We start from the raw sequence: 25797 nt of genomic DNA, 5'->3' as shown, positions 1-25797 counted from the left end.
AGAACAACTTCTAATGGCTGGATCTTTTTAGGGGGCGGGGATCTTGGGACTTATATGCCTTTATATTTGGCGAGGATTGAAAAACAAATCCCTTTCAGATATCCAGGCATTTGACCTCTGCTGACAAGCTCTGGGCTGTTTTTCAGTCTATCTGGTCCAGTTCCATGATGCATCCTGGACCTTCCGCTCTGGAGCAGCTGTTAATGCAGCAGAAACAGAAACAGCAGCGAGGACAAGGCGCCATGAACCCTCCACACTGAGGCCAGAGTGGCAACCCTGGGAACGAAGGCTCCATAAACCATGGCATGTTGGGTTTGCAGGACTGGCCCGTACAGTCCCCTGCAGGTGGCAGCCCTCTCTTCTGTCTCTTGCTGTCGAGAGGGTGTAAGCGTTCCACCAGCGCGCTGAGTGTGCACGAAATGTCCGCAGTGCAACAAAAAGAAAAAACCATCAGGAACTCTCTGTCCCCCCAGGGCCTTCCGGAGGGAGAGAGGAACTGCTGTTTGTCTTCACTCAGTTACCTGATGTCACCGCCTCTCACCTTCCCCGTCGTGCATGCCCCCAGCCACAAGGGAAGTGAAAGCTGAGAAGGGGAGGCAGGTGGGAGAAGCCGGCGGGAACTTCTCGGTCCTGTTTTCCTCTCTGGGGAATAAAATAGGAATCCATTAATGATTGCTTTGCTGACTGAGAATGTAGTTGAGATTATTCCTGAACATCTTTTATTATTGTTATTACTCTCGGTAGTATAATGTCACACTGAATTCTTCCATACACAACGTGCTTCTTCTAGTCAGTGTGTAGCAAGGAAAAGCCCCGCTCGCTGCTCCTGCGAGAGGTTGGTGGTGACAGGATGAGGGAAACGGACCTCTTCGGCCAGTGGCAGTGCTCCACGAGGGAGAGTCCAAGGCCTCAACTTTCACTCAGAAGGTTCTGGCGGCCCTCCTCTGGCCTGGAGACTCCGGCAGGAAATGCCCTTCACTCTGTAGGTGCTCGAGCCCCGATCGAGGATGCAGTATAGGTGGTGGTGCCGGGCTGGACTGGCAGATGACTGCTGGAAGATTTTAAATTAATGTTTTTGATTCCTGTACATTTTACCGTAGCGTAGCGAGCAGTCTCACGGAAGGCAGGCTGGTCCATTCGTGGCCTGACACATTTTAATAGGTAGAAGCTTTCAGTGTGGTTATTTTTTGTTCGATTGGTTTTTGTGACCCCATCCTGCTTACCACCCACCTCCTCCTGTCCCTACCTCCATCCCTTTTCTGCCCTGTGCTGTATGCTAGTAATTGTTTCTGTTCCTGATGTGTACGACATCTCGCCGAGAAGCAACAGCATGGGGTCCAGCAGTTGGGGCCCAAAAGACAGTCCAAGGAGGAAGGAAGCAGCGGCATCTGCGTGCGTGCACTGCAGGCCAGGCCCCGGCCCAGCTGCGTCCCCCGACCTCCACTGTCAGAGTGAAATTCAAGGCAACATGGACACATGTGCACCATGCACAGAAGAAAACACAACGAAGTCCATTCTGGAAAAGGCGAAAGAAAGAAAAATAAACTTTTATTTGGTATTTATTAGAAGGAAAGAGGACTGAACATTTTCTTGTGTAGAAACAGAAGGACAGCATTTCTGTTAGTTCCTGGAAGAGTAATATTTTAAGGGGAAATTATGGAAACAATCTAAATGTCCAATTGCTGTGCTAGTGGTAGAGTCTGTTTCTGGGAGGTCTCTCCTGTGTGTGTGTGTGTGTGTGTGTGTGTGTGTGTGTGTGCGTGTGTGTGCGCGCGCGCGCGCGCCCATCTGCCCATCTGCTCTCCTGGGGGGAAGGGGAGTGTGTGTGAGTGTATGGAGTCAGCGTGGGACTCACGAACTGGAAAACAGCTGCAGAGCAAAGCACATCCAGGAGCCCCGGGTGTCGCTAGAGTCTGGGCAGCCCCAGTGATGAAAGGGGTGAGGTGAATGCTCGTTGCTCTTCAGAGAGTGGTTGGAGCCCCGTAGGCTCACAGTATTGCTCCTTCAGTTTGACGTGGTGTTTGGGGATTTTTGTTTCTGTTTTTTGTTGTTTTTGGAAAGGTCTGAAAGGGTGAAGCCCCCCACCCAATGGCAATATGAAACCCTTTGTGCTTCTCCCCAGCTCCTTCCCTGGGTCCACCTCTCTCCCAGTCCCTCCTTGCCCACTACCTTGACCCACTCTGTGTGTTTGAGCTCTGCATTCAGGCAGCTGTAACATTCCAGTGTTCGAGCTGTCCCTGAGTCTCACACCCCAGACGAGCTAGCCAGGTTCACTCTCTAACTCCCAGTCCTGCCCGGGTCCCATCTGCAGCCCCGTTTCTGCATGAGAATTTGGTGTTTGGAATGTTTTCTGATTCTTGGGGCGGGGTTTCTCGCCTAATCATCCTCAACGTGGAGTAATGAGGAGGGAGAGGAGAATCTTCATCAGAAACTGGTTTTGTGTAGTAAACCTTCTCTTCTGTTTTTGTTTTTTGTTTTGTTTTTTTGTTTTTTGTTTTGGTCTGTCTGTGCAAGACCTGCAGCTGCTGAAATCAGCTTTGCCTTTAATTAAACCATGTTCTCTCCAACCAGATCTGTGTGTACATGGTTTCTTTTCTAACCTAAAAATATCCTACTTAAAAAATAAGTATTTAAACTATGCACAAGTCACCTAGGGCAGAGCGGAGATGGCCAAAGATTGAATATGTTTCAGGGTTATTTTTGCTTTTAGTAGCATTCCAAACCAAAGTGCATTATTATCGAAAGGGGCAGGTAGAAAGAAACTGATGGTCACAGTTCTTTTCTCTGATAAAGATTGGCTTATGCAAAGAAGTTAACAACCCTCCATTTTTATCCCTATTTTTACTGTTAATAAAGCCACAGTAACACTGTTTACAAAGCCACACATGCTGTACAAAGAAGGAGAATTCTTGTAGAAAACTACAGGTCTCCTGGAGAGAGAGGAGTTCTATGTATTTGTGGAATCATTCATCTAACTTAACCCTGAAAAATCAAGCCTTTTGGTTAAATGATAACCAAAATGAAACCATACATAGAATTTTATCATATAAATTAGTACAGTACATACGAAATGTTAACTAACAGGATAGTCCTAACCAGCTGGCTTCCTGAATCTGGCTTCTTTATATCGCTTAAATGTTAGTGGCACATATTCAGTAGTGAAGTCTTAATAAGTGTCCCTCTCTGAGAAGGCATGAAGGGATATAACTCTAGTATTGTAATTCTCTGTGGAATTGAAAATTGTATTCCTTGGGAAGCAGTGAGACTTGTAATAAAGAAAATGTGTAAAAAAAAAAAAAAAGAATGTGTACCATCTAAATTACCTGTAAACTTACCTCGGGCTCTAGGAGTCTGTGACTACAGTGGTATAGGAATAGGGGTAGTTGTACGTAGGCCTTGGGCCTGCACTCTGAGTCTTGTATTTGCAAGTTTTTTATTGAGGTATCACATATAGAAGTGCACCAACAGCAAGTCTACAATTCAGTGAACTTTTACAAAGTGAACACATCTGGGTAGTCAGCACTCCAAGCAAGAAACATTACGAACACCCTAGAAGACCCCCCCCCCCCGACACACACACACCTCATACCCTTCCAGACGTTTCTACCCACTCTACCCCAGCCCACCCCCCACCCCTGGTTTATCATCACGATAAGTTCTCACATCATTGTCTAATAGGTTAAATTTTCAGTGGGAAAAGTAGATTAGTTAACACTTCCAAACAGTAATGTCTCAGTTCAGTGTTCTACAGAGGCATGCTAAACTTTGCAAACTGTAGTTCCTTTTCTCCAACTTTGTAGGTTATAGAACATCCTAGACTCCTCTAGGAGAGCTTTCCATGTCCGTAGTTGCGTGTTCTTCAACAAAAGCTTTGGGGAAAATGCCAATCTTCCCTTTGCACTCCCCTTCCAGCCAGTCTTCATTCACTGATAAAAGGAAACGTATACATCGATTTCTTTCTTTTAAAAAAAAATTTTTTTTAACGTTTATTATTGAGAGAGAGAGACAGAGCATGAGCAGGGGAGGGGCAGAGACAGAGAGAGCATCCGAAGCAGGCTTCAGGCTCTTGAGCTGTCAGCACAGAGCTGGACGCGGGGCTCGAACTCACAGACCGCAAGATCATGACCTGAGCCAAAGTCGGTCCCTCAACCAACTGAGCCACCTAGTCACCCCCGTATGCATCAATTTCTGAAACCAGTACAGGAAAATTACCTTCTCTGGATATGCTACCCAGATCAAGAAGTCTGTATTAGTGATTTAAGGGAGGCGTGAACATAGGACTTCACCATCTTATTGGTTTCTGCCTTAGGATAATTGAGCAGTCAAATGCAGAAGAATCCATTAGATTTTTCAAAAAGTTGTCAGAAAAATTAGATGAAAAAAGTTGAACAATAATCTTGAGATGCAATTTTTCTTTAAACAAGGGAAGAGTTTTGTCCAATCCCTGTTGGGAATCTTTATGTCCCTGTCCATAGAAAGGGACGTCCCATAAATTAAATAGTTGACCTTTGAACAATAACAAGTTTGAACTATGAGAGTCCACTTATACACAGATATTTTGATAGATAAGTACACTGCTGTAAATGTATTTTCCTTATGATTTTCTTAACATTTTTTCTAGCTTTATTGTAAGAATACAGTCTATACTACATATATAAAATGTATGTTTACCAACTGTTTATGCTATCGTTAAGGCTTCTGGTCAACAGCAGACTATTGGCAATTGACCTTTTGGAGAGTCAAAAGTTCTACTCAGATTTTTGATTGCGCCTGGGGGGGTGCGTGTTGGCACCTCTAACCCTGCGTTGTTCAAGGGTCAAATGTTTATTAATAATGAAAGTCCACTAGTGAATGATCAAAGAATTGAGTTAGAGCCAGTCATGAGTTTAGTCCATGTTTATAAAACATATGGATCTTAATGGCTCCAGTTTTGAGCCTTTAGTAAGTTACAGGCACTGTTCTAGATACACACACACACACACTCAGACTTCATAATAACTCCATTGTAGATATTATCCAGGAAAGGAGACCTGGAGAGATTAATAGCTTGTTCGGGGTTAATTCTGCCAATAAATACCAGGCATCTTAGGTTTGACCTACTCCAAAGCCCATCTACTAGAACATGAAACTAGTTCAGAAGTTCATCTTTGGATGTAAGACATCTAGATCAGATGCTGTGTGGATCCTGTCCCCAGAAACTCTAATTAATGTGGGGTGTGGCTGAGCATCAGTTTTTTCCTAAAGTTCCCCCCAGGTAATTCTAATTGCAAACCACTGCCTTGATCCTTTGCACTTAGCATGTGAGTGACTCAAAGACTAGAGTATTTGCTTGTCTTGGATCCTAGGAGGATACTAGAAATCTCAGGGGTGCCTGGCTGGCTCATTCAGTAGAGCATACGACTCTTGATCTCGGGTTTGTGAGTTTGAGTCCCGCGTTGAGTGTAGAGATTACTTAAAATCTTAGGGTTAAAAAAAAAAAAAAGGCCAAATCTCAGGGCCCACCCAAAACCTGATCGAATCCATTTTAACAAGATTCCCAGGTGGTTCATATTAAAATTTGAGAAACGTGAATGAAGCCATTTCATAACTGTTGAATATGATTGAACTCACCCTCAACCCCACTGTAAATCCACTGTTTATGCTGAATTGTTTCCTCTTTGAGTGGTCTGATAAAGTTTCAAACTGTTTTGTGGGTACGTAACTGAATTAAACCAGCTTTGATTTACAATGTCACAATAAGGAATATGCCACCTTCTTTTTTCTCAGCCTATCTACCCAGAAGGTTTTTCTGTGTGTTCTCTAGTTTTTATCTCCTCCTTACCCCATCCCCCACCAAACAACAACAAAAACTGGACAAAGTAGGTAGTTGGTTGATACTGACATTTAAAAAATGGTGCTGGAATGGGGGGGGGGGTGCCTGGGTGGCTTAGTTAAGCGTCAGACTTCAGGTCAGATCATGATCTCATGGTTCGTGAGTTCGAACCCTGCTTCGGGCTCTCAGCTGTCAGCACAGAGCCACCTTCAGATCCTCTGTCCCCCCTCTCTCTACCCTTCCCTGGCTTGTTCTTTCTCGCTTTCTTAAACTTTTAAAAAATTGTGCTGGGAGTTACTAAGCCCTATTCTCCCCTGTTGGAAGATCTGCACTGTCAGTGTCTCCTGTTTCTTTCTTTTATTACTCTTATTTTGAGCTAGTTGCCATACAATTGTATATTCACTACCCATTAACTTTAAAATCTCATTTCTTAAATCTTTTGGATTTTTCCGTTATAATTGGTAATAGTATTTGGTTTCACTACTCTGCATTGCTAATGCAGATTTCTGGTTTTTGAACAAAGCTTTTGATGGGACTCTTACACCTTTCAAGGTAGAGAAATAAGATTATGTCAAACCATGAGTTAGAAAAGGGCTTCTCATGGTCAGTAGACCAGCATCACACTGGAAGCTTCTTAGAAATTCAAAATTTTGGGCCCCAGCCCAGACCTGAATCAGAATCTCTAGTTGCTGGGCCAAGGAATTGTATTTAACAAACTTTCAAGGGTGTTTTGGCATACTGAAGTTTGTGAAGCACTAAGTTAGAACTCTCCACTTACACTGTTTCAATTTGTAGTGTGTTTGATTGCTAACAGAATCAGGAAAATCACCAGACACAAAGAAATGCCAAATAGCTTCTTTTGAGGCAAGATTTACCCCCTTCTTTCCTCCTCCTCCTTCAAAAAATACATCAATTCAAAGAACTATGGTTTGCAGAAAAGTATCCTTAGGGCTTGTTGCAAAGGCAAAATGATCCTAGCCACCTTCCAATTTGTTAACTCTGGGAATGAGAATACATGTCTTCCAAAACATAGCCATCTTTAATAAGAAGAATGTTAGCTAAGTCTGCCATTTGTTGCTTCCCTGCCCAATGGAGCAACAGATAGAAAGGTGGAACATTCCATTTTGCTCCCTCCAGCTGAAAACTAGGAAGGATATTGGAAGCACTGGCTAAAGTTTGGTTTGTAGATGGTTAATACTTCCCTCTTCCCTTGAATTTATTTCTGCCAACACAGAAATTAGTTTCTGTCAACCAGGAGTACTACTTACCCATTGATATAACCTGGATTATGTCCCCTTCCTGAAACTCCAGGTCTTCTGGCTGGGTAGCCTCATAACTGAAGAGTGCTACCACTTGGCCTCCTTCCTTAAGCTGAGGTTCTGTTGTCTGGTTATTAGCTTCAGATTTTTCACTTTCCTTGGGTTCGTCAGGAAAGCCTTGGTCACCCTGAAATAATAAAAGGCCAGTGAACATTGGCCATCACTAAAGAAATCGGTGAAATGTCAGTGTAGCACCTGGGATATAAACTTATAAAGGCAAATTTGTGATCAGTCCCTAGCATAGACCTAATATGCACTTTATGAACATTGGATGGTCAGATAAATGAACCCAAAAGGTCTGCAGGAACCTATACAATCTTAAAATCTTCAGAAACCTTACAGTAATTCTGGAAAAGAGTAGGGTACTACTCTGCAGATGGAAAAACAGAGATTGAGTCACAAGTGACAGAACCAAAAGTCAAACCTGGGTGTCTGTCTCTGAATCCAATACCCTCTCCCCAGCACCCACAACACTAGGGACTTTGTTAGAAATGTATATTTCTGGTCCTGTCCCAAACCTATCATTAAATCAGAAACTCCTGGAATTGTGGGGCCCAGCAATCTGCATTTAAACAAGCCCTCTAGGTAATTCTCACACTTGATAAAGTTTGAGAATCCCTGCAGAACTTCTTCCCAAAGCCATGAAAAAGGCTTTGCTTTCTGGTCTATGTAGCTACACATCCTAGTCACCATTGTGGTCATTTTTGAGCCACAAATGTTGAAAAGAAGAGGGGTGTAGTTTCTAAAGAAATGAATCAGAATCAAACAAATCCACATTAGAAACCCTGCTAGGGTAAATGCTGTGCCGACCCTTCAAAGATCTCACTTCCTAACGTTGCCTGTTCCAGCCTTGGCAGATCCCTTTTACAGAAAGGCAGTACAGTAAGGTAGAAACGGCCCTACGGAGTCCCAAGGCCTGGGTTTGTATCCTGGCTCCACTGCTTTCCCGCTGTGTGTCCCTGAGCAGGCAGTGTAACCTCTCTGAACTTCAGTTTCCTTAGCTGAAATTGAGGCTAGAGGACTGAAGCAACAGGATGTAGAATAGAAATAGCTGGCAGTTACTAAACACTCTGGGAGAGGATTAGTGTGTGTGTGTGTGTGTGTGTGTGTGTGTACACACACACACACACACACACACACACACACCTCAGTATTTAAGCTTGGTTAATGGTAAGTGTTCCTGCACAGAGTAGATTTTTAAATGATAGTTCATTTTCCTGCTCTTCTAGTAAGTGAATGAGAACATCCTGACTTGCCACCAACAAGAGTAAGGGGCAGTGATGAAGAACATTCAGCAATGACCTCTGAAGCTGGACTGAGGGCCAGCAAGACTCTGTGCTGGGAATTTGGGGAGGGTTAGCCCCGGACAGCCACTAATGAGACTGGAGCTCTCTTCAAAGGACAAAAATCGACAATAATTAAAAACAAACCTTTGAAGTGGAGTAAGCCACATTTAGGACACAGCTCCTAGGCAGAATCCTTTCAAGATGATACCGAAGGGATTAGTCCCAAGACGGACAATTGAAAACCTAGGATGACCTTTCAAACTTCCAAAGGGACCCCTTGCACCAGCACTCGCCCACCCCTGCCCAGGGTCCCGGCTCCTGGCCTCTCAGCCAGAGGCACCAGCCAGACCACTCCAGTGGCCCTACTTCCTGAAGGCAATTTTCTGAGCTCTTAAATACCACCAACCTGGGGCTAGAGCTACGGGGCTTTCCTCCAGGCCCACCTTCTTTGCCTCCTCCTCTCCTACTCATTTTTCTTTCTCAGCAAACATGCGTCTTTGATTTCAGTGAGAACCTACCAAAGAGACCCTTCCATGACTAAGCAGAAACCCCTGCCCAGCTGTGGGGATGAGGGTGTGGAGGAGGGACTCCCCTCACAGGGCCCCAAGGCCTGGGTGGTCTGGAATAGCTTGGCCAGCGTGGTCATTTCCATAGTCTCAAAATCCAATCGTAGGTGAAAAACAGTAGCTCTCCGAAGGGTTCACACATGACCTGTTGAATTTTGTACTGCCTACTGCTGTAACTGCAGATGCCGCCATCTAAAAATGCTAAAGCAGGAGCTCCTGGGTGGCTCAGGCAGTTAAGCTTCCAACTCTTGATTTTGGCTCAGGTCGTGATCTCACGGTTTAGTGGGTTCAAGCCCCACTTCGGGCTCTGCGCACTGGCAGCGTGGAGCCTGCTTGGGGTTCTCTCTCCCTCACTCTCTGACCCGCCCCGCTTGTGCACTCTCTGTCTCTATCAAAAAGTAAATAAACTTTTAAAAAAATGCTAAAGCAGGAAACAGGGGAGTCGGGGCTAGTGGGGGCGGCGGGCGGGGGAGAACTGAAGGTGTCAGAAGGACCATGGCTTTGGTCAGTGGAGACGGGAGTCTCCTTGACTATGTTAGGACTCCCCAGTGTCAGGGCTATGCATGGGGAGCTGAGTACTCAGAGGAAGTCCGCTGGCCGGCCAGCCTCACAGAGCCCCCTGCTTTACTCGTATGCCCCAGAATCCTCCATCCCAAGCAGTCATTCATCCTACTTTCTCCCCTGCTCACAACCTCATCCTAGTGCAGCAGCATGCAAGGCTTTCCGTCATGTGGCCCTGTTGCCTTGCCAACCTGTCTCCCGGCACTCGCCCTGTCGTGTCCAGTAATACCGACCCCCCACTTCACCCACTGCCAACTCTTAGGGTCTTCCCTCTGCCCTTCCATCTGTATAAGGCGCCCTAACTTCCTCCACCTTGCTAATTACTATTTACCACTTTAAGGCTAAGCCTCAAGGTGATTTCAGCATCCTTTTCTCTAGGAAGACTACTGACTTGTCCCACCTTCCTTCAACATGTTTGGGTGAGAGCGCCTCCCATGTGCTTATAAAGCGGTATGCCATTCGTGCGTTTCCATCAGTTTACTTAACACATGCTCTGCGTTTTCCCCCAAGAAGAGCCTATGTCTTACTAGTTTTCTTTTTAAGTCTATTTATTTTCAGAGAGAGAGAGAGAGAGAGAGAGAGTGCGTGTGTGTGTGTGTGTGTGTGTATGTGCATGAGCAAGCAGGGGAGGGGCAGAGAGAGGGAGAGAGAGAATCCCAAGTAGGCTCCATGCTGTCAGCACAGAGCCCGACCCAGGGCTGTAACTCACGAATCGTGAAATCACGACATGAGCAGAAATCAAGGAGTAAGATGCTTAACCGGCTGAGCCACCCAAGCATCCCATGCCTTAATAGTTTTTATACCTCCAGTGCCTAGGGAGAGCAGAAGTGTTCAGCAAATGTTTGTTGAAGAATAAATAGACAAATGCTGGAAACAATCCAAATATCCACGAAGAGGTGAATCAATAAACAAATTGTAGTATTCACACTATGGAATACCTTTTAGCAATACCATCAGCAATCAAAAGAAAGGGACTATTATGGGGCGTCTGGGTGGCTCAGTGGGTTAAGCATCTGATTTCGGCCTGGGTCATGATTTCATGGTTTGTGGGTTTGAGTCCTGCATCGGATTGTCTGCTGTCAGCACTGAGGTTTGCTTTGGATCCTCTTTCCCCCATCTTCCTCTGCCTCTACCCTACTTGTGTGCATGCGCATGCATTCACACACACACACTCTTTCTGTCAAAAACAAACATTTAAAAAATGGACTATTACAACAAAAAAGTATATATAAAAATGGAAGAGTATATATTGAAATGGGTGATAAAACAAAAATTTATACATACAGTATATATATTCGTAGGAATATATATGCACTGTACCATCCACTTACATGAAATGACATAAAAGACCAAAAAAAAAAGTGTGTTGGTACATTGACAGGTATGTTGATGGATGCTTTTCAGGGGCCATGGTTGTGGGAAGGAATTAACATCAACAACAAGAAGAAATGGCAACTTTTCCCTCCCGGAGACAAAGGGACGGTCAAGAGTGTTAACTTGTAGCCACTACTTCTAGCCTCTAACTTTGCTCCTAACTCCAGCTAAGTCTTTTCTAGGCCCTGAGGTCTAGAAAGGTGTCCAAGAATGTAGGCAGGCCCTGGAGTCAAACCACCCACCGAGCCCTTGCTCCTCTACTGATGGGCGGTACTCTTGGTCAAGGTTACCTCTCTTTGTCTAGTCTCCTACATTATAAGATGGGATGACGGTTCCTCCGAGAGTTTCTCGGGGACTGTAAGAATGGATACGCAGCATGCACTTAGCACACCGTATGGCACGTGGTTATTTCCTAATAGAAGCTTCCTATTAGTAGGACGTTTATCCAAGTCCTCTCTTTGTGAACTAAATGCTCTCTATTACCTTCCAGCCTCAAGTGCTCTTCCCGTGGAAACTTGAAGTGGAGAATGGCTAGGAGCTCAGCCTCAGTTAGGATTTTATTCCCACCTTTCTTGAGAGTGATGGGCCTAAACGTTAGCTCATTTACAGGTGCTGGCAGAGAGGACTGAGAGGCTTCCTGGGCATTCTTGGGCCTGCTCTTCTCCCGTAGGGACCCCTCTCCTGGCTGCATCTGGGCCCCTAGCCCCAGGTGAAAGGGAGGCAGAGGTGTTAGCCACCCTAACCTCAACACCAGGCACAGTGCCCGGCTCACCGAAGCGCTCAGTAAGTGTCGGAATGTGGACTGTCCTTGAGGAAGTGGCCCAGTACAGACACGACCTCAGGTGCCCTTGGGCTCGCCGCACTCACCACTGTGTTCTCACACCACACAGTCAGGCTGTAGTTTTTCACCTGGGCCCAGGCAGCCTTCATGTTCTCTTCCGAGAGGGGTACCAGCTCATTGCTGTCCCGAGGCCGGTAGCTGGGGAGACAGGAGTGAGAACCACGTCGGAGAACAGCAGTGCAAATTCTCTTCTCTCCTCCAGGCCCATGCCAGGCCCCCGGCTGCACCCTCTCTGCGGGTGGACCCACCTCAGCCGAGTGTGCTCTGGCAGGAGCTCCAGTTTCTTAGACACCATGTCCCGGACCTGGCTGTAGGGGAGCCCGGGCTGCATCTCCATGACCACTGTGTACTTGAAGTGCACCTTGAGCGTGTAGGGCATGGGAATGCTGAGCTTTACTTCCTGAGGGGAGAGGAAGCAACGAGAACTCCTGAGCGTATGAGGCCTGTCCTGAGTGTGCTCACGGGGAGTACTCGGTGTGGTGGGGAGAGGCCAATAGCTCACCGGCTCGACAGCCACGGGAGGACTTTCAGAGAGTCCCTAGACCCCTCCGGCCTGGATGGGAATTCCTCTGGGCCAGAAGATCTGGCCCATGGGCTGAAGGCCAGTAGGAAATGCGTGCACTGGGCGGGGAAGGTTGTCGAGGGGTGCCTAGCCCAAGGATGGCATGTGGTGTTAGCTCACCCACCCTTCCTTTGGGACTCTTTCTATAATCCAGGGAGACAGGCTTATGGTGGATAGCTTAAGCTTTTTCTTTCTCTAGCATTTGAAATAGTGCAAGGAGAAACGGTTACCTTGGACTCTTCTTTTCCTTTTTGACCTAAATGGAGAAGGTAAGTAAAACAAAAGAAGATGGTGAATGAACACTCTGGGCCAGCCCCTGACTTACACAGAAGGAAACCCTCTTAGAACAGGACACCAGCTTCTTACCTTTAACTCCGGGGTGATGCTTCACCCTAATAAACCGTGGGGGAATCCCACTGCAGGGAAATGGGCAAGATGAAGCCCAAACACACAAATGAACCCAGTCCCTGCCCACAGGGAGCATACAGGCAAGTGTTGGAGGACCAGCACGTCCCCAGCAATGCATGGGGTTAGCAGGGACCCGAAGTCCAGTTAAACCAGTGGGCTCTGGACTCATGAAAGCAGGGAGTGCAAGATGAGCCAGGGGCCACGAGAAGCAACGTTAGAACCACTTATTTTTACCTTGTCCTTTATTTTTGTGTATGTTTCCTAAGGTGCATAATATATTAATGAAGCAATATGCACATAATTTATATAAGAGAAATCTGCATGAAGATACTCACTAGAAAGAGCACATGATCAAAACCACTGATCTCAAACCCAGCTAACCACTAGAATTCCTTGGAAGGTTTTTTTTTTTTCTGGAAATACAGATTCTCAGGTCCAATTCTAGGCCTAAAAAATCAGAATCCAAGGCCTAGGAATCTATATTCATAAAATCTTTCTAGGTTAATATGTGATCCTTGGGGCGCCTGGGTGGCTCAGTTGGCTAAGCGTCCAGCTTCGGCTTAGGTCATGATTTCATGGTTTATGAGTTCGAGTCCCACGTGCTGACAGCTCAGAGCCTGGAGCTATTTTGGATTCTTGGTCTCCCTCACTCTCTGCCCCTCCCCCACTCGCGCGCACGCGCCCGCGCTCTCTCTCTCTCAAAAATAAACATTAAAAAAACTTAATATGTGATCCTTGTTGGGCCCCTAAACAGAAAAGATAAAAACAAAAAAACTGAGGATGATCTGAGAGGTAATTAGAGAAATTTTAATATGAAATATACACTATAATATTATGTTAATGTTCAATGTCCTTGACATAATGATTGTGCTGCGCTTATGCAGAAGAGTAGAGCTAATGCTCCAGTGTAGGGTGAAATGTCATGAGTCTGTAACTTCCTTTCAAGCGTCTCAGAGGGGAAAGTGGGGAGCGAAGCAAGTACACGGTACAAAACGTTAACAATTGGTGAATTTAGGTGAAAGGTATTCTGGTGTTTATTGTGCTACACTTTTCAACTTTTGATCTGTAGCTTTGATGTTTTTCAAAATAAAGTTGGAAGTGTGGGGAGCACCCGAAAGGGTCCTGGTGATCTGGCAGGCATAACACCCATCCATTCAGGATCTGGACAAACCATCTATTCAATGCATCTCTACCAAACCCTTCTCCAGAATGCTTAATGCTTAAACTCTATTAGTGACCAAAAGCTCCTTCCCCAGGCACCACTCTCTATACATCCGGAGAAGGCCCTTTCGTATCTGCCCTTAGCTCTTTGTCTATGCCTCAGGGCTCTGCAAAGCAGTTTCTTTTCCAGATAGACCTCCTTGGACATTTGAAAAAAACCTCTCCATCCCCTTCCAAGGAAATGCGTGTAATAACTCCAACCTTCTCTCTTGGGACATGGTTTCAGTACCTAATGACTGAGGAGTCCGGTGACTATTTGAGTTGGACACTCCACTGCCCCCCAGAAACCAGCTACATTTGCCCAAGCCCCATGGGTGTTCTAGGACATCTGTTTGCTATGTTTTGGGTGGGTGGGTGGTGCAGGAGAGAGGGCCCCTGGGGCTATGTGTTCATAAGCTGAGTGGCATGTTGGGAGGAGAAGAAACCAGAATCTCCCAGAAGCCTGGGAGAGCAACTCTGTCAGGAAGTAGTCTGGAGCATTCCTGCACCCGGGCCAAGGATGTTGTTCCAAGGACACTAACCTGGTGGCAACTGGGGTCTTCCGGGAGCATCAGAACTGGGAGGAGCTGGGATATCAGAATCTGGGGAGGCTTCCTCCTGGAGGTGACAGAGAGGGTGAGAGCCTTCATTCAGACAAAGTTCTTAGTTAGGAGTGGGACAGGGGGAGGCCAAATGGAAAGGAGCCAGATATAAATGGCTTCCTAAAAGTTGGAGGGGTGGTAACAGTCAGGGAGACTAAGGAAAGTGCTGGTTAAAGGGGAGGCAGGGTTGGCCTGGTGGAAACAGTAGAAAGGAGAACCCTGACCCCCCCCTAAGAGGCCCTCACTGCCCAACCACATTGGAAATCTGCTGGAGATGGGGGAGGCCCCCGAGGCTTGTGTTAGCTCCCCCTCGCACTCCACATCTTGCTCCTTCAAAGGAGAAGGTCCATTTCTCATTTGTGTGGCATTTAAAACATTTTAAATGTTTTAATGGCTTAAAACATAAAGCCATCTGGGTATAGTAACTCTGACCAGGGAGGGCCAAGCCCACAGAGGACAATCAGTTGCGCAGTCTAGAGAGAGACAGGTTCCCTGCTGTCAGACATCTGCACAGTAGACCCAACAAAGACCACTCACCAGGCCTGGCAGAAGGGCAGGCCTTTGAGGAGTGAAGGGGAAAGCTGGCAAGGCCCAATCTCTGATGCCATGAGTTCATGCTCTAAAACAGATTTCTCTTGTTTAATGGGATTTCCCCAGCCAACGCATTGACTGTTCCTCCAGGTGAAGAGAACTTTTCCGGGAAGACCTAACCTTCATATACTACAGGCTTTGGGTCCCAAGTCACCCGTGACCAGGAGGAGAGAGGTGGGTGGGCACAACGGGTCCCTCAGATGTCTCCACTTAGCACATCTGGGTGTTTTCCTTCCTTCACCCCAGGGTCCAGCTCTGGGCCGCTGGCACCAACCCAAGGTGGACTCGGTGCTAGTGAGTGAATAAGGACAGCGCTTTTGTCACACCGCCCTTCCCCCCCTCCACAGAGAGGCCTGTCAGTCGTGGGGCAGAGGTCGGGGGCCGGGGTGGGGGGGTAGAAAACAGATCTGGCCTTGGCACTACGTTACCTGGGGCTGCTGCTGAGTATGGATCCGCAGCTCAAGTGGTTCAAGGTAGTTGCAGGGAACAAGCCCCTTCTGTGGTGCAACATCACAAAATCAGAAAGGGGGAAAAGGGTGTGCTCATCGGCACCCATAGCACCCATACCGCCACAGGGCCCAGAGATGCGGGGGAGGGATGGGTATACGGGCAAAAGAAGGTAGCTGGTTGGCAAATGAGGTAGCAGACACCTCAGAAATCTCCGCCATTGGCTGCCAGGATCCCATGGCCAAAGGAACCACCCCGGGTCCTCTGAATACCTGTCCGTTGAACATGACCGTAGCCCAGTTATCATTGCCCTTCTTCAAGACAAAAACGATGTTCCCTGGCATGACCTGCAGCTCTTCTGCAGTCTCAGGCACAAACCCAAACAGCACACGGTGGGCTTCCCCTTCCAGAGCCCTGCAGGGGTAGATGTGAGATGCTGTCCTCTATCCAGCCTGGACTGCATCCCGCCCACAGCTCTATGGGACAAGCAACAATGGACACGGGGCCGGGAGACATGCTCCAGGCACCCTCGAGCTCCACATCTATTGCCTCTGGGACCCTGAGCAGGACCAGGCAGGAAACTGCATGTGAACCCACTCCATAACCCTAGAAGCAGTGGGACAGCAATGAAAGACAAAAGACAACGCAAGACAGCCAGGCATTTCTCTCCTTGCCCTCCCTTCCCTTCCCAGAAGGAAGCTTCCCGGGTGTGCTTGGCCAGCCCTCTGGTCTGGGCTGGGGTAGACAGGGCTAGTGTGACAAGGGGAGCACACAAGTCAGAGGGCAGGTGAGGGCTAGCTGGGTGAGAAAGGGAGGTGGGGAGGAGGGAGGCCAAGTCCCCCGGAGCCACAGCCAGCAGACCAGGCACACAGCCGGAAGGAAATGAAGAGCAGGAAACCAGCTCCAGGGGGTGGGGAACGTGTAAAGGTGTCCCGAGACCACCCAGTGGTGTGCTAGGCAATGTCACTGTCCCTTTACCATCTCTTCAAGACCTACTTTGCTCTCAGAGGCCCTGGGAGTGCCATCTGTGCCACTTCGGAATGTGTGACATCGGGACTGGCTTCAGGGCTGTGTGATGTACCTGCTCTGGCTGGTGGCTCCCTCTCGCTCCCCCTCTGTCCCCTTCCCCTCAGTCCTGTTTCCTGCTTCCAAACAGTGGGCTATCTATGTAGGGGAGACAGACTCCTCCAGCAGGCAGAGTTAGCAATGAGTTCATCAGCCCCCTCATTTTTATAGTTGCTGTTGTACTTTTTTTCATTTAAAAAAAAAACACAAAAACACCTTCTTTATTGCAGAGGGGAGCCGGGCTTGCTTCCTTACTTAGAGGAAATTCCTCAGAAAGCTGTAAGTTGTGTCATTCTTGGCTTCTCATCTTATAGAAGAATGACTCCTTTTTCTTGAGTCGTTCCTCTTCTCCAGAGACCACGTGCCCATAGGCAGTGAAAAACGCCCACTCGGGAAAGGACACACTACCTAGCTTCCCGCTCTGCTCGCCCGACTCCCGAAAGCTCTGACCTCCGCCTCTTCTTTTTTTTTTTCTTTTTTTTTTTTTTTAACGTTTATTTTTGAGACAGAGAGAGAGACAGAGTATGAACGGGGGAGGGGCAGAGAGAGAGGGAGACACAGAATCGGAAGCAGGCTCCAGGCTCTGGGCCATCAGCCCAGAGCCCGACGCGGGGCTCGAACTCACGGACTGTGAGATCGTGACCTGAGCTGAAGTCGGACGCTTAACCGACTGAGCCACCCAGGCGCCCCATGGCCTCCACTTCTTCTGAGGAGGCTGCTGCCGGTGCAAAATGGCTCCCCAAACTTTGGTCAGTGTTCTGGCCCCGGAGGGACATGTTCCACAGACTACCACCCTTCAGCAATGACCCTCGCTATGTGGGTGGCTGTGCACGTTGACCTGGGGGCACAGGGACACCATGTAGCTGTAGCCAGACCCCTGTGGTCAACCCTACTACAGTCCAAGACTCCCATCCCGCCTACATCACTCCGTTCTAACCCGGAAAACAGAAAGAGCCCACGTACTAGGCTAAGTTCTGCAGGATTTAGACCCTGACCCCGGCTTCATCTTCTTCACTCTTTTCATTGCCATCAGTTCAGGCTTGGAGCTCAGATAGTCTGCACACTGATCTAAATCTAACTTACCTGAAGATCTCTGGGGTTTTGGGTCTGGGTGGAGGTTCAGCTGCCTGTGGAACATTCAGGATAAATGAAGAAGGGAAGGATAGTAAGGGAAGGAGTGGGGGCGAGAACAGACCGTTAATGGTAATTTGAGCCTTCTTCCACACCAGAAAATCAAAGAATGCATTTCTAGCTGGCTCAGAACACTGTCTAGGGAACGGGCACAGTGTACTTTGACTAAACACTGGAAAATCACCCCTCCCCCCAGCCCCTGGGTACAGTTTCACTAGCACAGCAATTTCTCTTGAGCCAGTCCTGGTTTCTGGAGAATTTTAGCTGTCCCAGAGCAACATGGCGTCACGAGGGGTGCTTTTGACCTTGAGCTCGGTCCCTTTCCTAGGAAAGTTTCCAAAAGCTCTGTTCTATAATTAATGTCTGCTATATCACGTGACACTTGTGGGTATTTAAAATCAACTCAGAACCCACTGACCAGGCAGGAATCTCCTTTCAACGTGTTCCCTGTTCTATACTGAATACCATGGAGCCCACCGATCTGGCTTCTTCCTCCTTGTGGTGTCTCTGCTGCTCTGATGCCCAGGGGGCCTCCACAGGGGCTTTCTTTGTGAAAGAACAAATTTCATTGTGAAGGAACAAATCAAAGGATCCTGAATCTCTCTAGCCTCCTTTGCTCATCTCACCCTCCAGAGCCCCAGCGTTGGTCACATCCTGGGCTAGTGGCCGTCATTCTGATCCCGGTAGGCTGTCGGTGCTGCCGTCCGAGTGACCAGGTGTGTGAAGCCTGGAGTGCAGCTGTCACGCTCAGAAACCCTTCCCTGTGCTAGTGCTGCCCAGCACGGCTCTAGTGCAACAGCTCAGGTGTTCCTCAGCCTGTCTTCCTTTCTTCCCTTCACAAGGATGGAAATGCCTTCACATTTCTAGACTCCTTACGTCATCCAGTCCGCTCAGAACCATCTCTCTGAGCCCAGATTGGTCAGAAAAACGGCTCCCTCCCGGCACCCATCACATTCCTGAGGGAATCCCCTGCACATAGGCAGATGCATGGAGCGGGACCAGCCCACAGCCTCAGACCCCAGGCCCCACGGAGTCCCCTACTAGGCCCTGCGTCTGAGAAGAGGCATCGTCAAAAAGCCTTCTATAGTCTGCCTTTCAATTTCCTGAGAGAATAGTCCAGGCTTCAGGAGAGACTGTCAACAGAGGCTCTCTTAGAACACAGAGAAGTGAAGACTAGGATTGGGGGGAAGCAGGAGGGGTGGTTTCTGGGAACTTGAGGTTAAGCCTAAAACTGCCTCATTCTCCTCACAGTCACGGAACCCGTGACCGAGAATGGCCAGGCAGACACCGTCAGCAGCAATGAGAGGTCAGTTGAAGGAGCCCTTAACATGAGGCAGTTCAGCACAAATACTCTCCCCAGCTGGATGTTTCCAGAGAGTCCTGGAGACCCGGATCCAGGGAGAAGGACAGGGCTGCCTCACCTGTGGCTGCAGAGGGGCAAACCCCGAGAAACTGTCTTGATCCACCACAGATGCCACCACCTGCAATCGAGGGAGGAAGGTGTAAGGGCCCTGCCAGCACTGTCTCCCCATGCCTCATGGTTTTCCCCGAGATCCCTCCTTTCTCGCACCCTGGATCCATTCTCACCGGAGCCTGGTCCCAGAGTGGATAGTGGCTAAGGGTTGGATTGTTGACCCTCTGAGTGAGAAGTTCCAGAAACTGAAGTAACTAGTGCCTTCCCAGCCCTGCTAACCCAACAGGCTCTCACTCTAGCTCTCTTTTTTTTCAATCGAGGTGAAATTCACATAATATAAAATTGACCATTTATTTTATTATTTATTTATTTATCATTTTGTTAATGTTGATTTATTTTTGACAGAGAGAGAGAGAGAGAGAGCGAGCACAAGCAAGGTGGGGGAGGGGGCAGAGAGAGACAGACAGACAGACAGACAGACAGAATCTGAAGCAGGCTCCAGGCTCTGAGCTGTCAGCACAGAGCCCAATGCGGGGCTTGAACTTGTGAACTGTGAGATCATGACCTGAGCCAAAGTCGGACACTCAACTAACTGAGCCACCCGGGTGCCCCTAAAATGAACCATTTTAAAGTGGACAATGCAGTAGCATTTAGGACACTCACAATCCTATACAGCCACCACCTCTACCTAGTTCCCAGTCATTTTCCTCACCCCCCAAAGAACGCCACACCCACAAAGTGGTTAGTGCACGTCCTTCTCTAGCTAGCACCTGGCAATCACCAAATTGCTTTCTATTTGTGTACGTTTACCCATTCTAGATGGTTCATATAAAGGTAATTACGCAACATGTGGCTTTTGTGTCTGGCTTCTTTCACATGGCGTGATGTTTTCACGTTTCACCCATGCTATGACTTATATCTGTACTTCACTCCTTTCTATGGCTATTCCATTGTATGTCTATATCACATGTTGCCTAGGCATTCATCCACCGATGGGCTGAGGGGTGGTTCCACTGACCCAGGCGCCCCTGAGCTCTGCTGCTCTGCCAGAACCAGCTACCCAGTCGGGCAGTGTTAGCCCTACAGATAAGTCAAAGCCAAGTACAGGTCTGGAAGGGGACTGCTGGCTCACTCGGGCTCATTTCTGGGAGGATTTAAGACCTGGATTTAAAGGAGCCCAGTTTACAAAGGAGCATAACCATAGAGCTGTAGAAGTGGGGATATCAAGAGCACCAAGCCAAGAGGATGCCATGCTGGTCCGTTTCACTAACATGTTCCCTCCACATTGACTGAGGGCCTCATAGCTGTGTTTTCTTTCCACTGGCTCAGCCCCCAAGCTGCACACACTGTGATTAAGCCTGTGGCTCCCACCCAGGGTCAGGCTGGAAGGGCAGGATGAGAGGAACTTGCAGACAAGAAGCTAGAAGCGTTTGCCTGCCTTTCTGCAAGACCTCCACACCGGAAGCAGTCTCTAGCTGCCTGCTGGCCACGGAGAGCACCAGGGGGGAGCCCTCGTCCCAGGAGTCTGTCCCACCCTGGTCCATGCACGGCCCATCCCATAGAAGACCCAGGGGAAGCTGAGTGAGCCTACTTACTGTCGCCTTGCCGAGGTAATCCTTCTTGGCCAGCTGAGCCACTTGCCTCTCGTTTGGTCGAAACAGCCTGCCCACAGGGATCACCACAGGCTCATACAGCTTCTGTTTCTAGAACACAGCACGGTATTTCCTTATCTGGGAAACAGGGGTAATGATGCTTGTCCTGCCTCCCTCACTGAACAGACGCAAAGATTCACTGAGATAACCTCACAAAAGTATTTTTTTTTTAATGTGTCAAGACTGAACTTGTTATTATTTCGGAGTATCTAAGGTAGGAACAGTTGGTTTCTATATTGCCTTACCCCGAGAGGCTGTGTGGACATCTGGCTGTGTTATCTGCTCAGCACGCTTTTTCCCTAGGGGGCTGCCCCTCTCCCACTCTCTGTGGCTCGGGTGGAGCTGTCACTGAGCACAGGGGACGCTACAACCACAAGGTGGCCCAGGGCCCAAGCAAGGCCCATGACAGGCCTCCCTTGGGACTGGTGGCTGCTGACCTGGACAGGCATAGAAAGACTGACTCGAGCCCCCTTCTCCTTTTTTTTAAAAATGTTTTTTAAAAATCTGATTTAAGACTTGTTTTATCCCAATGTGCTCTGACAAACCATGGATCATTTTCACTATTTGTTCACAGAATCAATGTGTTTTTTTGAGGGCCATCGTGTGCCTGGCTGTGAGGACTCAGAGGTGAGCACAGCCTCTGGCCTCCTGTGCTCGGATCCAGCCTCCAGTCCCCAGTCCCCCTGGTGCCACCCCAGAGCCCCCACATCCCCAGAGGGTGGCTGGAGGCAGGGCTCTGCCATCCCCAGCTTCAAGCCTCCGCTTCTCAGCACTCGCTGCCAGGTTCAAGATCCTACATGGAATTGTACCCCAAGATCAGTGTAACCCAGAGCTCAGAGAAGGTAAAAGCACCACTTCTATGGTTCCTCAATCCACGTGTCCACTGAAACAAATACAAGTCCAGTGAAAATCCTCTTGCCATCCCGCATCATCCATATACTTACCCAAACACATTCCATGGCTTTGTCAATTTTAGAATGTCTCGGCTCAGACTTCATGCTCATGGCCAAAGCTAAATGTTCCTCAGCCTTTTTCCACTCCTCCTTCTTGGCATACATGAAAGCAACATTATATAACACCTAGAAAAGCACAGACCATAACACAAAACTTGAGGCTGCTCCAAATCTAGGCACCAGGGAAGAGCTTGCCTGTAGCTTCTGGAATGTTGCCTGGAGGCATGCCTCCCTTTCTCAGCTTTCCTGGGAATATCTAAAGTATAACACGATCAATCTTGTTACCAAGTCATGCCCGGTCCAAGGACGGTATTAAGAAAACATCACTTAATGCATAAATCCAACATCATGTGCATTGTTCTTTCAACAATCAAATAGGTCAGGAGGGAACAAAAACTATGGTGTTGCTTTAGTAGCGAGAAGAGCGATGTGCTCAAGGCCCTTTGAAGAGTGGGGAATAAAATCCATGCCTGTGGCCTCCCAGTCCAGCTCCTCCTGCCTCTGAGCCTAGGCTAAAAGGCTGAACAGGTACAGGGTGGGGAGAGAGAAGGTTCCAGATGCATCATCCTGCACCGGCACCAGCAGAACCCTGCCTGAAACAGAACAAGACTGTGGTATAGTCATCGGGGCAGGAGGAAACTCCATGGACAAAAGTGCAGTAGAGCTGGAAAGAGACTCAGCACAAACCCCAGGCAGTGCTTTACTGGGGACAAGCGGGAACAACACATTCACCAATAATCATGATTTCCCAGGTCTTGAGTTGGGCGGTAGGTTCAAGAGTGTCTGTTTTATTATTATGCCTTCAACTTACGCACACGATCAAATCTTTTTTGGATGCATCAGCAAGATAACACAACCACTTGACGAATGAAGGGAAAAGACCCTCAAGCAAAGTTGGAAAAGCAACAGGGAGCGGAAGAAGATCAAGATGGCAACTAATAACGCGGGTTAACTTTCCTTCATTTTCAGGACGGTGCAGCAAGGTCTTACGGTACCCGACACCAGGTGTGGAGAATGAGCTGAGCAGCCAGGAGCTTTGTTCGGATGTCAGTTATAAGAGTCACAGCCTGATGCCCCGGGTGGGGTGGAGGTGGTTTGCCAGAGCCTCGGAGCAGAGGTACGGTTGGTCAACTGAGGCCTAGTAGAGAGGCGTTGGCTGGCCTTCTCTAACATGTAGAGGCAGTGAGGTGCAGGGGTTAAGGGCACAGGTACCCCAGGGCTGTTTCTGGTATGTGGCCTCAGCTTCACTGTAAATTGGTGACAGTGACTGTGGCTGCTTCCAGACTGTTGTAAGAAATAAATGAATAATTCATAGAAAGCGCTGCTGCAATTGCTTGGCGCATGGTGGGTATTCGACAAACATTTACTCCTACTATGACTACTGTTTGCTGTGCTATGTTGGGGCTTGATGGAAGGCTGAGCAAAGGAGGGCTTTCATCCCCCCAAGTCCTGCCTGCCTTCTCAGGGAAAGTAACAATGCCTGCATGCTTTAGGGGAAGACCGCAGGGCTGAGTTTTGCAGACTGATGCCATCCGGGGATTCTTTGTGTTTATAATCAGAGGCTAAAACTAGGAAGGACTTTGTGCTCCTGGAAATCGGTGCTGCCTGTTGGAGGCAGTGTCACTGTCATTCTCCTTGCCATCATCATCATCATCATCATCACTGATGCCACCTACTGACCACCCATTGTGGGCCTTTTTGTCTACATTATCTCTAAGCCACACAAACCACCATATGAGCTGTGGCCTCACTTCTGTGTGTCTATAGTTTTTCCACTGCAATTCTCTTGTCCCCACCTCACCACCTCAGATTACACATGACCATGAGCTCCCCGGTGCTAACACCTTGTCTTGTGGACCACTGGACCTCTATGCCCAACACTAGCAGGCACTAGAAATGTGTACAAAAATATATGGGTTTATTAATGAATGTGGATGAGGTAAGTACTCAGTCCTTCTTTACAGATCATAAGGAGCCTGAGGCTCAGAAATGACATATAACTTAACCTAAAATTGTACAATGAGTAAGTGTTGGGCTGGGATTTGATTCCTATCTACCTGATTCCAAAGTCTTTGCTTTTAATGGTAGCCAGCTTCCAAGATGGCCCCCAGTGATTCTCACTTCTTGGCCCTCACCCTCTTGTTTCCTCCCACAACCAATGTAGTTGACATGTATAGCCAATAGGATATTATGGAACGAGGGGGTGTGGCATTTGAAGCTATGTTATAAAAGACATTGACCCTCCATATTAATTTCTCTCAGATCACTTCTTTCTCTGGGGGAAGCCAGCTGCCATGTTCTGACAAGACTCAGACAGTGTGATGGAGAGTTTCATGAGCAAAGACCTGAGGCCTCCTACCGACAAGTAACACTAACTTGCTAGACACATAAATCAGCTTAGAAGGTAGACCCTTGGGCCCCAGTCAAGCTTTCAGATGATGGCAGTGTTGGCCAACATCTTGACTGCAACCTCTTGAGAGCCTCTGAGCCAGAACCATCCAGCTACACCACTCTTGGATTCCTAACCCCAGAAATTGAGAGATAATAAATGGTATTGTTTCAAGCCACTGCATTTCAGAGCAATTTGGTATTCATCAATGGATAACCAATGTACTTCCTCTCTGTAACAGTCTGCCACCCACATCCCCAATTTGGTGCAGGGCCTCATCCAGATAAAAAGAACGGTTTATCAAGGCAAGTACAGACGGGTGGCAGGATTGTGTTTCCATGGAGTTAGTGGCTGGTGCGGGGTGATGGGACCAGGAGTAAGCCCAGAAGCAAAGATTTAGATTCCCTTCCCAGGCTATTTCTCAGCCTCCATGAACTGTTGCCTTCATGCACGCTCGATTGGCCCAGCCCAGTGCTGGCCATGTGCGTAGGAAGCAAGGAGAACTCAAGTCTGCTTAAAAATTCCTATTTGGCTCTCTGCGACCTTCTTCTTAAGACCTTTTCCCACAACAGGTTTTTGTCACTCCATGACTGGAAAAACCTGAGACTCTTCAAAAAGAATGGTGTGATTTTGCAGAAGACAGGATTCTACCCTGGTGGGAAGAGAAGGGGTGGCCTTATAGGTAGGAAAATGACGGGACGGTCCCCTGTGGCATAAATAAGGGCCTTAGACCCTGAAAACTCCAGCTTCACCTGCAAAGAGGCCCCCACAGCCAGTATGTCCTGCCCCTTGGTCATTTCAGCTCCAATTACAAGGGAACATTCCTCCCATAGAATTCTGCTTTGATGCCAATGTTTTATGATCCCTTTTTCTAGAGCCACTCGGTCTTCCAACCGTTTAATCTGTACAAGTGGTTCTCCCTGGGCAGGGGTTTGGGGGTGGTGGTGGTGGTTAGAAATGTCTAGAGATATTTTAGGTTGTCCTGTGGCCGGGAGGGGTGGGGCTACTAGGATCTGATGGCTAGAGGCTAGTGTACTTACTGCTAAACCAACCCCAGTGCCCAGGACAGTCCCCTACAACAAAGCAGGACCTGCCCCAAGGCATCAGTAGTGGCCTGGTTCAGAAACCTGACTCTAGAAGCTGGCTGAATGCAAACCAGTTCTCTGAAATTTCCAAAGCCTCGTTTTCTGAGACTATGAGAAGCTGTAAGCCTGCTGCAGGGCAGGATGGGGGCACATGTCCCCAGGGGCCTGGGCAGCTGTGGCCTCTATTATTAGCCCCGAGCAACCCTGAGAACGCTTGGCTTCTCCTAAGAGACTAAAGCAAGGGGATTTTTTTAATCAGCAATTCTTCTAAATAAAGATCTGATAAGTGCAGGGATTTTAGGTTTTAAAGCTGGTGCTGTGTATTTGGAGTTTAGGAGGGGGGTGGGGAGGGTTGGTTGGAGAAAGCACACGAGGCTGTGAAGTCAGAGCCAGTGATGTTTCTCCCTTCTGGTAACACAGAAAATAAGTTCTCCTTCTATGGAAACCTTCCCTCAATTTGTGCTTTGAGCTGTTCTTTGAACTAGGGAGGACAGATTTGTGCCAAATTATCCTCACTCTTTCTCTGGGTATGGACCAAG

The 25797-nt window shown here is 48.1% G+C and overlaps 2 protein-coding genes across 14 annotated transcripts in view; one reads left to right on the top strand and one right to left on the bottom strand.

The window, feature by feature from the left end:
• Positions 1-2572, top strand: part of SMG7 (SMG7 nonsense mediated mRNA decay factor) — a 92403-nt gene extending 89831 nt beyond the window's left edge. For all 13 annotated transcript variants that reach the window (XM_043568009.1, XM_043568011.1, XM_043568005.1 and 10 more), the window contains one exon: positions 147-2572. In XM_043568009.1, the coding sequence (XP_043423944.1) occupies positions 147-260 (114 nt within the window). In that variant the 3' untranslated portion in view covers positions 261-2572. The remainder of the gene's footprint in view (positions 1-146) is intronic.
• An 844-nt stretch (positions 2573-3416) lies between these two features.
• The window catches only part of NCF2 (neutrophil cytosolic factor 2), a 33467-nt gene continuing 11086 nt past the window's right edge, over positions 3417-25797 (bottom strand). Inside the window, exons 4-15 of the mRNA XM_043568013.1 lie at positions 21776-21910; positions 20775-20882; positions 19187-19246; positions 17718-17761; positions 15842-15983; positions 15551-15619; positions 14472-14547; positions 12552-12577; positions 12008-12159; positions 11786-11897; positions 7081-7258; positions 3417-3926 (exon numbers count right to left, since the gene is read on the bottom strand). Of these exons, the coding sequence (XP_043423948.1) occupies positions 3814-3926; positions 7081-7258; positions 11786-11897; positions 12008-12159; positions 12552-12577; positions 14472-14547; positions 15551-15619; positions 15842-15983; positions 17718-17761; positions 19187-19246; positions 20775-20882; positions 21776-21910 (1215 nt within the window). The 3' untranslated portion in view covers positions 3417-3813. The remainder of the gene's footprint in view (positions 3927-7080; positions 7259-11785; positions 11898-12007; positions 12160-12551; positions 12578-14471; positions 14548-15550; positions 15620-15841; positions 15984-17717; positions 17762-19186; positions 19247-20774; positions 20883-21775; positions 21911-25797) is intronic.

This window comes from Prionailurus bengalensis, chromosome E4 (assembly GCF_016509475.1).
Source record: "Prionailurus bengalensis isolate Pbe53 chromosome E4, Fcat_Pben_1.1_paternal_pri, whole genome shotgun sequence".
Lineage (NCBI taxonomy): Eukaryota > Metazoa > Chordata > Mammalia > Carnivora > Felidae > Prionailurus > Prionailurus bengalensis.
The sequence above is the reverse complement of the archived record's forward strand: the minus strand, read 5'-3'. Positions and strand labels throughout refer to the sequence as shown.